This window comes from Cimex lectularius, unplaced genomic scaffold (genome assembly GCF_000648675.2).
Source record: "Cimex lectularius strain Harlan isolate CLEC.00 unplaced genomic scaffold, Clec_2.1 scaffold77, whole genome shotgun sequence".
Classification (NCBI taxonomy): Eukaryota; Metazoa; Arthropoda; class Insecta; order Hemiptera; family Cimicidae; genus Cimex; species Cimex lectularius.
The window spans coordinates 808,435-822,280 of record NW_019392836.1 but is presented as its reverse complement, the minus strand read 5'-3'; the positions used below and the strand labels follow the sequence as shown (position 1 = coordinate 822,280).

Here is a 13,846-nt window from a genome sequence, read left to right as displayed (position 1 = left end):
AATCTAGTTGATAATTTCTTTACAACGAATTATCAACCATGAAAATCGGTTTCCTAGGTGTTGAGAAAAATGATGTTAGATCTTGCACTAGGAATGACAAAACTTTCTTTGGCGCAGAGTATTCAAATTTGGTATAAGTTGAAAAGATATAAAACAATGGACTGTTTTTTCCATATTTTAACAAAACATTCTGTAAGCCAAGAAGGTCGGAAAATGGACGAAACTTGGATTTGATATCATCGTCGTGATTCTACCGTGGTAAAACCAGTTAATACTGACTTTCGTGGAAATCGGTGTAAATTAATTTTTTCACTGATAATTTTGACGATGTGTTTGACTGACATTCCTAGTGCAATCTCTAACACGGGGTTCTCAAATTGTGGTACGCGGCGAAATTTGAGAAAAAGAAATAATCACAAAAATAAACGGAGAATGGATAAATAATATTAAAAGGACTATTAACTGATTATTCGGAAATCGTGAGATGCGGTCTGGTGTGATGTAGGTTTCAGAAAAACATTTTCTTTATCGTGCCAAAAATTCGATCTTTATTGAGGTCATCTTTACGGCCTGGGATTACAACAACAAATGTTCAAATTTAACAAATGGAAAAGAGTGAATTTATACAATGCACAAAAAAGAAAAAAATTTTATATTCAATCAAAGTATTTCTACTCGCAGAAAACAAACACTTTGAGTGAGTAGAAATACTTTGATTGAATATAAAAAATATTTTTTTGCATTGTATAAATTCACTTTTTTCCACATGCTACATGTATTTGTAAAATTTAAACAATGTTTGTAAATCCCAGGCCCTGAAAATGATCTCAATAAAGATCGAAACGTTGGCACGACAAAGAAAATGGTTTTCTGAAACCTACATCAAACGAGACCGCATCTCACGATTTCCGAATAATCATCGACTAACGGTCACTAATCACCACACAGAACTATTAACAATGAATACTCAAAACGAAATTTTTTAAATTTATTTTGCAGCAGTAGTCATTGTGTTCTCCATAGACATGCTTTAGCTATGAAACAAATGCCAGCCAAAGACTTTTTGGATGAGTCTGTTCAAAATTAATTATATCCAGTCACGGCCATTGAAGTCAAGAATTTGCAGCATACAATGTGATGATGTAGGAAGGCTTCATATTCCCAGATAAATTTAAATTCAAACCAAAATGTATACTTAGGGATCTGTAGAGATGCTAAAACAAAATTTCATATTTTTTGTTTTTATAAATTTTTTGGTTATTAATAACCTTTAATAGCTTTTACTATATTTTTGTTAGAATCCAGATAAAAAAAATGCTGTAAAGTGATATATTCACATAGTTGGTTTGAGTAAGTTACTAATTAATTTACTCATCCTCAAATTTAATGGCCTAACAACTATGATTTAATTAAACTGATCCTTGACATAATCACAAAAATTTTCTTATTTTATGGATTTTCTTTAGAACTCTTTTATGTATTTTTATAGTATATACGTCGTTAATAAGCTAAGTTTGTCTTGTTTTTAATGAGGTGTTAAAACAAAATTTCGTATTAGTTTCATAAAAAAAATTATGACCTACTTTACTTGAGAAATATTTGGTTAATGCGAACTTTGATAGCTGTTAGTATATTTTACTGCAATCTGCATAAAACCATACTGTACAATGATCTATTCACATAGCTAATTTGAGTAAGTAGAACGGCGAAATAAAATATCAAAAAATTGAACTTTCTAATTTGTTGGCAAAACCAAGGCCTATTCACACAAATTTGGAGGATACGTGTCCAATATTTTGAAGTGTAGAATCAACAAAAAAAGTTAGGTACATATCCAAACACGAACCAGTTCGTCCCCTTGTTATTTTTATTTATATTTTTATATTATTTTTCCACCAGCAGGAAAGCTCGTCAGGAGTGAAAAACTCTATTATTTTCATAGTTAACATCCGAGATCAGTACGATATCATGTGCCAAAAAGTACCATCCCTCTTCATCAGTTTTTCACCAGGGCTTATTCACAAGAAGTGGCGGATACAAGTCCTATATTTTGGAATGTAGAATTACCAAAAAAGTTTGGTCCAAATCCGTCTCACACCAACCTTGTCGTCCCCTTGTGAGTTAATACTAAATAAATGCGTATGAAACGTATTCAACTGATAAAATGTGATAAACTATCAACCAGTAAAAATAAATTAGAAAACGAAGGACAGTTTTTTCTAAAATTTTGATCTAAAGCAAGGAGCTGTAGTGGAAAAATTTGTCCGTGGTTGAGGATTATGGATGTTTTCTAAAAATATATTACCCTTCTTTTGATTTAACTTCTTCCACACATGAATTTTGTTTAACCGAGTTGGCCAGTACATTCTAAATTCTGCAGTAAAGCAATAATTTTTCGAGAAATTAAAAGATTAATTACTAAATTGTATTCATTATAGTTAAATATATATCCTACTCTTCTGAGTATTCTGAAAAACGAAACAATATTTATGAAACAACCATTATTAAAAACAGTCTTTGCGAAAAAAGAGACCATAAAATGTTCGTCAGCAGATAAAAAGGAAAATGGAAAATGCAGTACGCAACCACGTTCATATTGTGAGGTGTAAGCAGAAAAAATAATTACACTCGAGATTGCTGGCACATTTAGCTATAAATATTTAAAAATTATAATAGCACACTGTTAAAATAATAATATTTATAATAACCTAGTGCATTATATAGAGAAAGAATTAGAATTGTCAATTAATGAGTTTTTTTATTGAACAATAAACATATAAAAATGAACAAATATCTTTGCAAATAATATCAATTCATAAAAAAGATGTATAGATTTATATTGATCTACCTAATTCTAAAATCTACTACCTAATTGGCAGGTTATGTTAATTATTTACTTATAAAGTTTTCCCAATAAATTTTACTATCTTACTATTTTTCTTTTTTTCTGTGATTACAATTCTGTCATTTTTTCAATCGTAAGATTTTTTCTTGATGTCTATAGAGTTATAAAATTGGTTATTTTTCATCATTTTCAGTCCACCTTTACTTGTTGTTTTGGTTTGTCAGATGTCAGATTTCTGCCTTTTGCCATCATCAGTAGTTTGACAGACTTGTTTTTTAAATGTGCGGTTAAAATCATCTCGCTCACACCCACAGCTGCAACACTTTTTCTTTACACATTTACTCCTAAATCAATTTTTGATATGTTCTTCCAATGCAAAAAAAAATTTAAAATATTCAATCAAACTATTTCTACTACGTGTTTGTTGTCTGCGTAATTGTGCCATTCCATGAGTAGAAATACTTTGATTGAATATTAAAAAATAATATTTTTGCATTGTATAAATTCACTTTTTCCACATCCTACATGTATTTGTTAAATTTAAACAATGTTTGTAAATTCCAGGCACTGAAGATGATCTCAATAAAGATCGAAACGTTGGCACGATAAAGAAAATGTTTTTCTGAAACCTACATCACACCAGACCGCATCTCACGATTTTCGAATAATCATCGACTAACGGTCACTAATCACCACACATGTATTGACTATGTTTCTATTTTTGTGAAGCATACATCTTACATTTCATTTCATTGAAATATATAACTAATTACATAATTCAAATTTAGAACATACTACCTTCTTGAATGTACAAGAGTGAGGACAAAATTTTAAATCCTCTGTAGTAAGAACCAATAAACTCAAAAATATGAGAATGTACAAGCTTAACACGTTAAAATTATTGGAAACAACCAAAGAACAAAGAATAAACAAATTGACAAGACAAATATCTGTCTGACCTAAAAATCTAAGACATTTCAACAAAAATGTTCTAAAAACTTCTTGAATTTACTTCAAGAAGAAGAAAAGCCACCTGTTGTCAGAAAAACTATTAAAAAATTGTCACTTAAAACAACTAATGTAAAATATGAAATGCTGAAGCGACCAAGACTCAAAAAATGCCAATGATGATTACACATTAATAAGCAGAATATGCATTATTCTTTGATGGTAAAAAGTACTGGTCAAATTGCCTAAACTTTTCATAAAACAATTAATCAATTAATTGTAGCTTCTTTACTTATTTTACAATTGAAGTTCATTGGTCAGAGAATTGTAAAATTATTATCTCTGGTCATCCATTGTCGTCATATATTGTAATTAATGCTCTTAAGGAAAAATGAAAAAATGCACTGGTTTTGAATTGATTTCTGACATTTCCCGGTTGATCTACTACTAATTGAATATTTATCAGCAAATTTATGGATAACTTAAAAGACAAAAACAAGGGATGGCACACAAGAATCTAATGCCACTTGAAAAATCAATAAGCAAATACATACCAAGATTATGAAAGAAGATCAAATTAAATTATTTTAAAGATGAGATACATTTTTGGGCAAAAATGGATTACCTTAAAATACACGTGGAATCAAAAAATTTTTGAAAAGTATTAAATAATATAAAAAACAAGAGCATGATTGAATTTTTTGCCAAAAACCACATACTTAAATTACGTAAAACCATGAGAGAGAGAGAGAGAGAGAGAGAGAAAGTGAGAGAGTTTGAGTAGGATGAGCAAGAGAAAGATGGGAAAGAGAGAGTATCGGAAGGAAAAAGATAAAAGAATTCTCGGGAAGAGTGAGAGTGACAGAGAAAGATAGAAGAGAGAGAGTAAGAATGTGAGACAGAGAACAAGAGAGTTAGACAGATATATAAAGAGAGTGAAAGTGAGATGTTAAGACATAGAGAATGAGGAAGAGTGGGATGAGGGATAAAAATGAGGGAAAGAGTGAGTTTGAGAGGAAGAGAAAGAAAAATAATCTTCATGTAGAAGACGTTTATAGCCATTATAAAATACATTTAAGTAGTTTATTGGTTTTTTTTTTTTTTAATATAGTTCCTACTCACACTAAGTTGTTTTGCAATGATCCGGATTTCGAGCCCATAGCTCATCATCAGATTGAAGGCGTTCTACAACCTGATGATGTGCTAAGGGCTCGAAATCCGGATCGTTGCAAAACAACTTACTATGAGTAGAAACTATCTTTTTAAAAAAGATTGAACACCGCATTCACTCCACCATTCATAATTTTTATTTGTTTATTGGTTTTGTTATAGCGATTGGAAAAATTCTAAAGTTTTTTTATGTGGTGGAAAAACTGACAGAAAAAATTGTATATTTTGAACGTTAAATAAAAATTATGTGCCCTTGATTAATTAATGTCTTCATTTTAATTTTAACTTTGGCTTAGTTTTTGAGAAGATAATTTTTGAAATCTGACTTTCCTCCTGGAGTCTCGGGCGTTTGACTCAGCCTTTCAACATTTATCTGAATCGATAAACCCCACTCTGAATTGTGAGAAGTTTCATTTATTAAATTTATCTTTCTGTCGAATGCTATGAACATTATTGCAGGGTCTTGATAGATTGACTTTTAACATTTATGTTATGTAATTTATTTGAAAAAATTATTATTGAGCATAAAAGTCGATCAGGCCTTTGTTTAACGAGCTCGAAATCGAATTATATTTAGAAGAACACGATGAGCGATAGCCACATTTGTCCTATATCTCTCACTATCATTGGTAACAGAATGACAGTGAACCATTTAAAATTGAGGATAATTGAGATCAGGACACCCTGAACGTGAGAAAATCTCCATTGGGAAAGATTTAATTTTCATATATAAAGAGCAAATTGATTTGCAGATGGAGTTCGTTCCAACACAACCGAACAAAAGCCCTTGCATAAAAAATGGCATTCAAGTCCATCCTCGTCCTCGCCCTCGTCGCCCTCGCCGCTGTCTCTGTAAGTATATCTGATTTTATGTCTTTGGATTATATAAGTATTTTTAGAGATTCTGGTCTATTTTGAGTTAGAACATAAAGTTTCAAAAGAGTCTTCTTCTAGCTAAATTCTTTGGCATTTGTTCTTCTACATCCATAATTTACTTTTTCGCACTCCTATTTAGTTTGTGATAATTTTCTCTTTTTTAACAGCAAAGATTCTATCGATTAAAATTTTTTACTTGTTTCAAGTGCTCAATTTGTTGTTTGCACATTTAATTAATATTTTTTATCTAACAATTGAAGCCCACTAAAACGCACAGACCTACTGAAAATTCGAAATAACAGAAAGTAGTATGCACATATTATAGGTTTATGGTATATCAATCTGGAAAATGAGGAAATTATTTTTTTTTTTTAATTAAAGTACACCAGTGCCCAGCCATGTGGTTCCTGTTGTCCAGTGGCACGTAAAACCTGTTGTGTAACTGTGCCCTGCACCACCGGATGCGGTAACTGCGGATGCGGATGCGGTCTCGGAAACTGCGGATGCGGTCTCGGAAACTGCGGATGCGGTCTCGGAAACTGCGGATGCGGACTTGGAAACTGCGGATGCGGACTCGGAAACTGCGGATGCGGACTCGGAAACTGCGGATGCGGTTTCGGCCTCGGAAACTGCGGATGCGGTTGCGGTCTCGGAAACTGCGGATGCGGTTGCGGTCTCGGAAACTGCGGTTGTGGTCTCGGAACCTGCGGGTGTGGAAACTTCGGAGGCTGCTGCGGACACAAGACCTGCTGCGTAACCGTTCCCTGTTGCGCATAAAGCATCAGCAATAAATCTCTAAAGCAATATTTCTTTATAATTTTCTTTACACACTCTCACTTATTCTTACGTTTAGTCTTAGTACAATAGTTATAAATACGTAAAAATATTCGAGACGATTCTAAGCAGAATATTGACTATTTCAACAGCAATAACTTCAGTGGATGGCTGCATGTTTTCTCTCATATCGAGCTAGCCCATGTTTAATCATCTGTAAAGAACAACGTCAAAAGTTATCGTTACTATAAAATAACCGATTATTTTTAATATGCACATTCAATAGAAAAATGCAACATTCGGTAAAAACTGAAAATGTCACCACATGACAAGCAGATATTTACTGATTATTTCGCAGTATCAAAGTAATAGGCTATATAATATATATTCTCAGTTGTAATAATTACTGCCACGTAGCTAGCAGTAATTACATTTACAAGAAACGACAAAAGACACCAGAGCGAGAGAAAACATGCAGACATATAGGTGGTATGGCAACTAATTACAGCGATAATAAGTGGTCTATGAGAAAACTCTTAATTAATATTTCAACCTTGAATTCAATTATATTTTAAAAAACTATTAAAAATCCTGTTCATTTAGGTTTCCCCTGGACTACGGATTGATAACGCAATGTCAAATCCATTGAATGTTTGGTTATTCTAAATCGGAACTGATCAATGGTTGTTTTGTCAGGACAATTGTAATATTCATTCCGAATCGTGGATAGGACGTCACAGACAATCACAGTTTTCATCAATCAATAATTATATTTAATCCATTACAGTTCGTGGTCCGATTGACCAGTTAACGTTTTTCGATTAATTAATATTTCTAAAAGGTATTGGTTAAGATAAAAAAGCCAGTGTCACGAGCGGGATTCGAACCCACGACCTTTGGCTAAAAACGCCGCTGCTCTACCACTTGAGCTATCGTGACTTCGATCCACTCGGACACTAACTTTCCATCTCAACCCCAACTCTCGAATTTTCCCTCCTTTTTGCCGTTTTTCAAATGTCGTGTAATCTATTTGATTCTCGCGGCAAATGATATGGCCACGGAGAGCTTTAGTAAAGTTACTTCTTTTTGCTTATTAAATCTATAGGGTTTCGTGGTCCGATTGACTAAATAAATTCTTTTCACTTAATTAATCCCTAAGTAAGGTATTGGTTGAGTTAAAATAGTCAGAGTCACGAGTGGGATTCGAACCCACGACCTTTGGCTCAATACGCCGCTGCTCTAACCACTTGAGCTATCGGGACTTCGATCCGCTGGGACACTAACTTCCCATCTCAACCTCACCTCTCGAATTTTCCCTCCTTTTTTCCATTTTTCAATTGGCTTTTTTTATCTTAGCCAATACCTTTCATAAATTAATTGAAAAATGTTAATTGGTCAATCGGAAGTACATCTTGTCGAATGCTCGAGAAGGCTTTTTCTTCAGTTTCATTATTAAATCCATTACCGTTCGTGGTCCGATTGACCAATTAACATTTTTCAATTAATTCATATTTATGAAAGGTATTGGTTAAGATAAAAAAAGCTAATTGAAAAATGGCAAAAAGGAGGGGAAATTCGAGAGGTGAGGTTGAGATGGGAAGTTAGTGCCCGAGCAGATCGAAGTCACGGTAGCTCAAGTGGTACGGTAGCTGTGTATTCAGCTGAAGGTCGTGGGTTCGAATCCCGCTCATGACACTGGCTTTTTTATCTTAACCAATACCTTTCATAAATATTATATTTAATGTTTTTAAATACATTTAATTCATTTCAGGCTTGACTGGAATAACTAGTGGTAACAAATGCGGACTTTTATTTGTAGTTATTCAATTCTAAAAGTTACTGGTACATGCATTTTTGTCAGATCATTTGTAATAATTATTCCAAATCTAGAATAAAATTTCCTTGATATATTTAAACGAATTTATAAAAAGACACTAGATCGAGAGAAAACATGCAGGCTTCTAATGCACATGGCAAAGGATTACAGCGAGAATAGGCGACTATCAGAAATCTCGCGTAGCAAAGCTCAATGGAAGAATGATGATATAAAAATTACCAGTTCAATTTTAGCACAAAAGAAAGAAACTCTATAAAATGTTCTTGATATATTTAAACAAATTTATAAAAAGACACTAAATCGATAGAAAACATGCAGGCATCTAATGGATATGGCAAAAGATTACAGCAAGAACAGGCGACTATCAGAAATCTCACGTACCAAAACTCAATGGAAGAATGATGATAGACAAATTACCAGTTGAATGTTAGTATAAAAGAAGGAAACTCCACAAAATTATTTCAGTTGTTATGCTGGATTACCTGGGAAAACACATACGGACATCCACTGACAGTTATTAATTTTAAAAGTTACTGGTACATGCATTTCCTCAGATCAGTTGTAATAATTATTCCAAATCAAGTTCAAAATTTCCTTGAAACATTCAAACAAATTTATAAAAAGACAGTAGATCAAGAGACAGCATGCAGGCATCTAACGGATACGGCAAAAGATTATGCGAGAGTAGGTTCACTATCAGAAATCACAAGTACCAAAGCTCAAAGGAAGAATGATGATACAAAAATTACAAATTGAATTTCAACATAAAAGGAAGAAACTCTACAAAATTATTTCAGTTTTATGCTGGATTACCTTGGAAAAATACATGCGGACATCCACTGACAGTTATTAAATTTTAAAAGTTACTGGTACATGCATTTCTTCAGATCAGTTGTAATAATCACTCCAAATCTAGTATAAAATTTCTTTGATAGATTCAAACGAATTTATGATGGAGAGAAAATGCAGGCATCTAATAGATATGGCAAAAGATTATGCGAGAGTAGATTGACTATTAGAAATCTCACGTATCAAAGCTCAAATGAATGATGATACAAAAATTACCAATCGAATTTTAGCATAAAAGAAAGACACTCTACCAAATTATTTCAGTTTTATCCTGATCTACGTTGGGAGAACACATGCGGACAATCACTGAAAATTTGTTAAATCCTACTTGAAAATCCTAGACTGAGGGAATATAAGCAGACAGCCAATCCTTATTTTTAAAAAGAATAAGAATACTTAATAAATGTATCAAGTTTTATTTTTCTTATTTTATGGATTTTTGTACGTTATCTCCCATATTAATTTTCTACTGGACTACCTCGTGTGAACACATGCGGACATTCAATATTGTTGATCGATAAAATATGTCTCATTATAATTATCCTTACTCTTCTGTCTGATCTGTATCTAATCTTTATCCCTAATATCCCTGCTATATTACAGGATTCAAAAAATACTAGATAGAGGTAAAACATACAGATATCCAATGTCCGTAGCGAAAATAGGCGGGCCGCGTGGTTTTGAATATGATATTTTATTCAGAAAGAAAAATAATATACTAATTTATAAAGTTTTCTTATTTTCTTTTCTGAATTCGTATGTTGTTTGCAATCTGGCCAACTCGTTTGCGTTTTCTGTTGGATTATTTTTTGTTATCATGTGCAGACATCCACTGAAGATTAGCTAAACTCTAAAACTTATCGTTGCGTTTTTATGAGATCAGTTGTAATATTTTAATTCCAAATTAAGGATACCACTTCATTGACAATCGTCGTAAAGAAACAAGTCATCAGAGCGAAAGAAAACATGCAGACATCTACTTTGGTATAACCAAAGACTACGGCGAGAGTAAGCGGACTATCTGTAGCATAACTCTTATGAAAACTGAAATTTATTTAAAAGGAAAGCTATTCCACAAAATCTTTCTCTTTTGAGTTTAAAGAGTGTCTAACAAGCGGTAGCACACGCGGACATCCATTGAAGATTCGTTATTTAATAAAAAGTAACTTGTCCTAATAACCTTTTCATTTTTATCAGATCGGTTGTAATATTTATTCGAAATATAGAATAAAATTTTGGTGCCATTCACTAAAAATGACGAAAAGACATCTCGTCGAGACAAAAGACCAGCAACGTCACCGTTTCTTGACCCTCTTACTATATTCTTATGTTTAATTTTTATGCAAATCAGCCTATTTAAGTAACAACTTTTTTTTGTAAAATACGAGTGTTTTCAAACCGGGTCTTTAACACGACCTTGTCTTCAGCCGGGTTTTCCTTTTTTCGCCTCGTTTCTCCGTTTTTGCAATTCTGCAACCAGGATCCACATTGTACACTGGTTTCGAAACCGTTCTACATTTTCATCGGTGGTTGGGAAATTCGGAAAGAAATGTTTTGAAAAATCTGGGTCGCGTAAACTCGCCTGCACATCCGATAGGCATGTTTCAAAACATTTGCATTATTTGTTTGCTATACTTTGCCCCATTGTTTTATTCCTTGGTGTCAACAGTTTTCTTTGACTAAATTTATTAAACACTCATGGCACACGATAATATGTATAACCTCCACATAAGGAGTACGTTTAAAAATCATATGCTTTTGTTTAAAAGAAAACAGAAACGACAAGAAAATTCAGATTTCTGACAGAACAGAATAAAGACTGGTTGTCTACAAGCACTACAAAAAAATTGTATAGTACATTTAGAACAAACATAACAAATGATCTGAATGGTTGAATAAAACATTTTTAAAAAATGCAAGAACCACTAACTTTGAGAATTTATTAACTTATTAATGTCCGTGTCTTGCTGCTAGTTAGTCGATGTCAAATTTCAAACGAGAGGTGTTCAATCGATTGTAAACAATTTAATTAATTACGGATATTTTATTCAAGATAGTTATGTTACTTATGGTTCGCCTATTTTCAGCGTAATATTTCGCCATATCCACTAGATGTCTGCATGTCTTCTTTCGACCTAATATCATTTTGTAATTTCTTATAAATACCGTCAAAACGGCATCCAAGATTTACAATAAACATTACAACTGTTTTGACAAAATGCAACGATTCGTGACTAAATATAATCATAAAAAAAGATCTGTCAAACATGATCAGTTACGTTTAGAATTGTATAACTACCAGTGGATGACCACATGTGTCACCGTTTGTTAGTCCCTGTCAAAACTCAAATACTCAAATAGAGGAGGGAATTTTTTAAATATTCTGTTTCAATTGTGACCGTTATTTTCTTCATGACAGTTTTTTTAACGTTGGTCCACTTATTCTTTCCACCATAGCCACTGGATATCTGCATGTTTTCTCTCGTTCTAGTGTTTTTTTTAAACTCGTTTGAGTATATCAAGGAAATTGTATCGTACGTTTGGACTATACATAACATAATGATCTGACTAAAATGCAAGGACTAGTAACGTTAAGAATTTAAATTTCTACTTGAAGTGTTATTGTTGTTATTGACGGTCTTCCTCCAGTTATCGCCGTAGTCTTTTGCCATTTCTGTTGATTTTCTTCTTGTTTTCTCCCGATCTAGTGACCTTCTGCAATTTCCTGTTATTGTCAGTGAAGTGGTGTCCAATATTTCAAATAAATAGTACTACTTATGTGACATAAATGCGACGATCAGTTACGATTTAGAATTTAACAAACCTCCAAGTCAACAATTGTGCCATTACAAGAAAAAGAAGCTCTAACCATGTAAAACCATGAAATAAAGCATTCCAAAGATCACACCTTAAGAACCACAACATAGCACTAAAGTGACAACGGATATGCCTAAGACTCTGTGATAGAACTGTCAACTAAATCCTAAAATTGCTTTATGCGTCATACCTTACGACTTCCATACCACTATATGACCATATGCAAGTCAATACCTGCAGCTCTTGTATGGTGTACAGATGGCTCAGACATAGGAAATGGTCTAAATAGACTTGAAATAAATAACAACCATCTCAAGGGTGCATCAATAAGATCCAAAGCATACGAGATCAACTCACAACTGACTAAACTGTCAATACTGAAATAACTGGTCATTTGGGAATTTCTTGCAAAAAGGCAGTATGCCTACGACTCCAAATGGAGAAAACTCTTTTGAAAGTTTATGACTGTTTTTACACGGTCCGAGAAGATATTTTTAAAAGGAAGAAACGACGGCACGTATGAACTGAATAAATTTGTCGCACAAAGTTTTCAGATAAATTTGCGTGAAGATACGCGACGACTGAGAAACCAGGCTCGTCCTCGAATAAAGACAATGATCTCTCGACGATTGTACGATTTATGTAGATTAATCTGGTTTTTTTTTAAATTAGAAATGTTATTCGTTCGTTCCATTCCAGGGGACTAAATATCCAGAGTAAATGCAAACGTTTAAAGAAAACGCCAAACGTAGAACAATTCATTCGAGACACTGAGCTAAGGACATTCAACAAAAATCATGACCCATTAATTTTTTTAACTACACCTAAACAAAACCATATATACACCGTATCTCTTTCTACAATGGAAGTCATGTACATATCGCTGAAAGAATAAATGATAAAAATTAAGAATGAAGAAAAAAGACTATCAAACCAAAACCTGGCAGCAATTAATTTCAACTTTTGTTATGCTTTTTTACGTAAATTTATAATTTTTCTAGGTTTTTGCAAGTACTTAGAATATTTCAACATCAAAACATCTTCAGTTTAACCGTCCGCAAAGTTGGAACAACGCCAAAATTGATTTTTACTACTACATAACCCATACTATTGTTAATATATTCAGAAAATAGAAAAAAGATACTAGAGAGAGTGAATGACAACATGCGAAAATGTCACCACTGCTTAGTAAAAAGCGAACGAACTAATACAGAAGTGACTAAACCTATAACTTTGTGCTCTCTTCCATTGGAATTTCGTCATAAATCTCCTGTATTCATTTTACATTAACAAGGAACATGATGACACTGGATAGAAAACATGCAGACATGCACTGATAGTGTGCCAGGATCAAAGATAAAATAGTCAGACCAGAATGTTTTGCCATATCGGTTATAATATTTAATCCAAATATAGAATACATCTCTGGTATTTACAAGAAACGACAAGAAGACACTAGACTGAGAAAAACATACAGACATATAGTGGATACGATAAAAGATTATGGCGAGAATAAGACCATAAGTAACATAAATTAATTAATTAATATATCAATCCCAATTCAATTATGTTATAAAACAAAGAAAATTATTTCCGTTTGAGTTTTCCTCTGGACTACCTTTCGGGAAGACATGCGGCCATCCAAAGATCATTTGATATTCTAAATCGTAACTAGTTTTTGAAATTTTATCAGATCAGTTGAAATATTTATTCTAATTCTAGTATGATAT

The 13,846-nt window shown here is 32.9% G+C and overlaps 1 protein-coding gene and 1 non-coding gene across 2 annotated transcripts; one reads left to right on the top strand and one right to left on the bottom strand.

Moving 5' to 3' along the window:
- Window positions 1-5,705: 5,705 nt before the first annotated feature.
- On the top strand, window positions 5,706-6,645 carry LOC106669529 (keratin-associated protein 5-10-like). Its single transcript, XM_014399059.2, has 2 exons — window positions 5,706-5,815; window positions 6,221-6,645. Exons 1-2 carry the CDS (start codon window positions 5,762-5,764, stop codon window positions 6,614-6,616), a joined length of 450 nt encoding a protein of 149 aa, XP_014254545.1. The 5' UTR covers window positions 5,706-5,761; the 3' UTR covers window positions 6,617-6,645.
- An 834-nt stretch (window positions 6,646-7,479) lies between these two features.
- On the bottom strand, window positions 7,480-7,552 carry Trnak-uuu. Its single transcript has one exon. It is a non-coding gene; the product is annotated as a tRNA-Lys (tRNA).
- Between the last annotated feature and the right edge of the window lie 6,294 nt (window positions 7,553-13,846).

Bases quoted from the DNA above. Each gene is read 5' to 3' on its own strand.
- LOC106669529 (XM_014399059.2), top strand. From the start codon at position 5,762: ATGGCATTCAAGTCCATCCTCGTCCTCGCCCTCGTCGCCCTCGCCGCT. The intron at 5,816-6,220 runs GTAAGTATATCT...TTTTAATTAAAG, and splicing joins TCGCCCTCGCCGCTGTCTCT to TACACCAGTGCCCAGCCATG.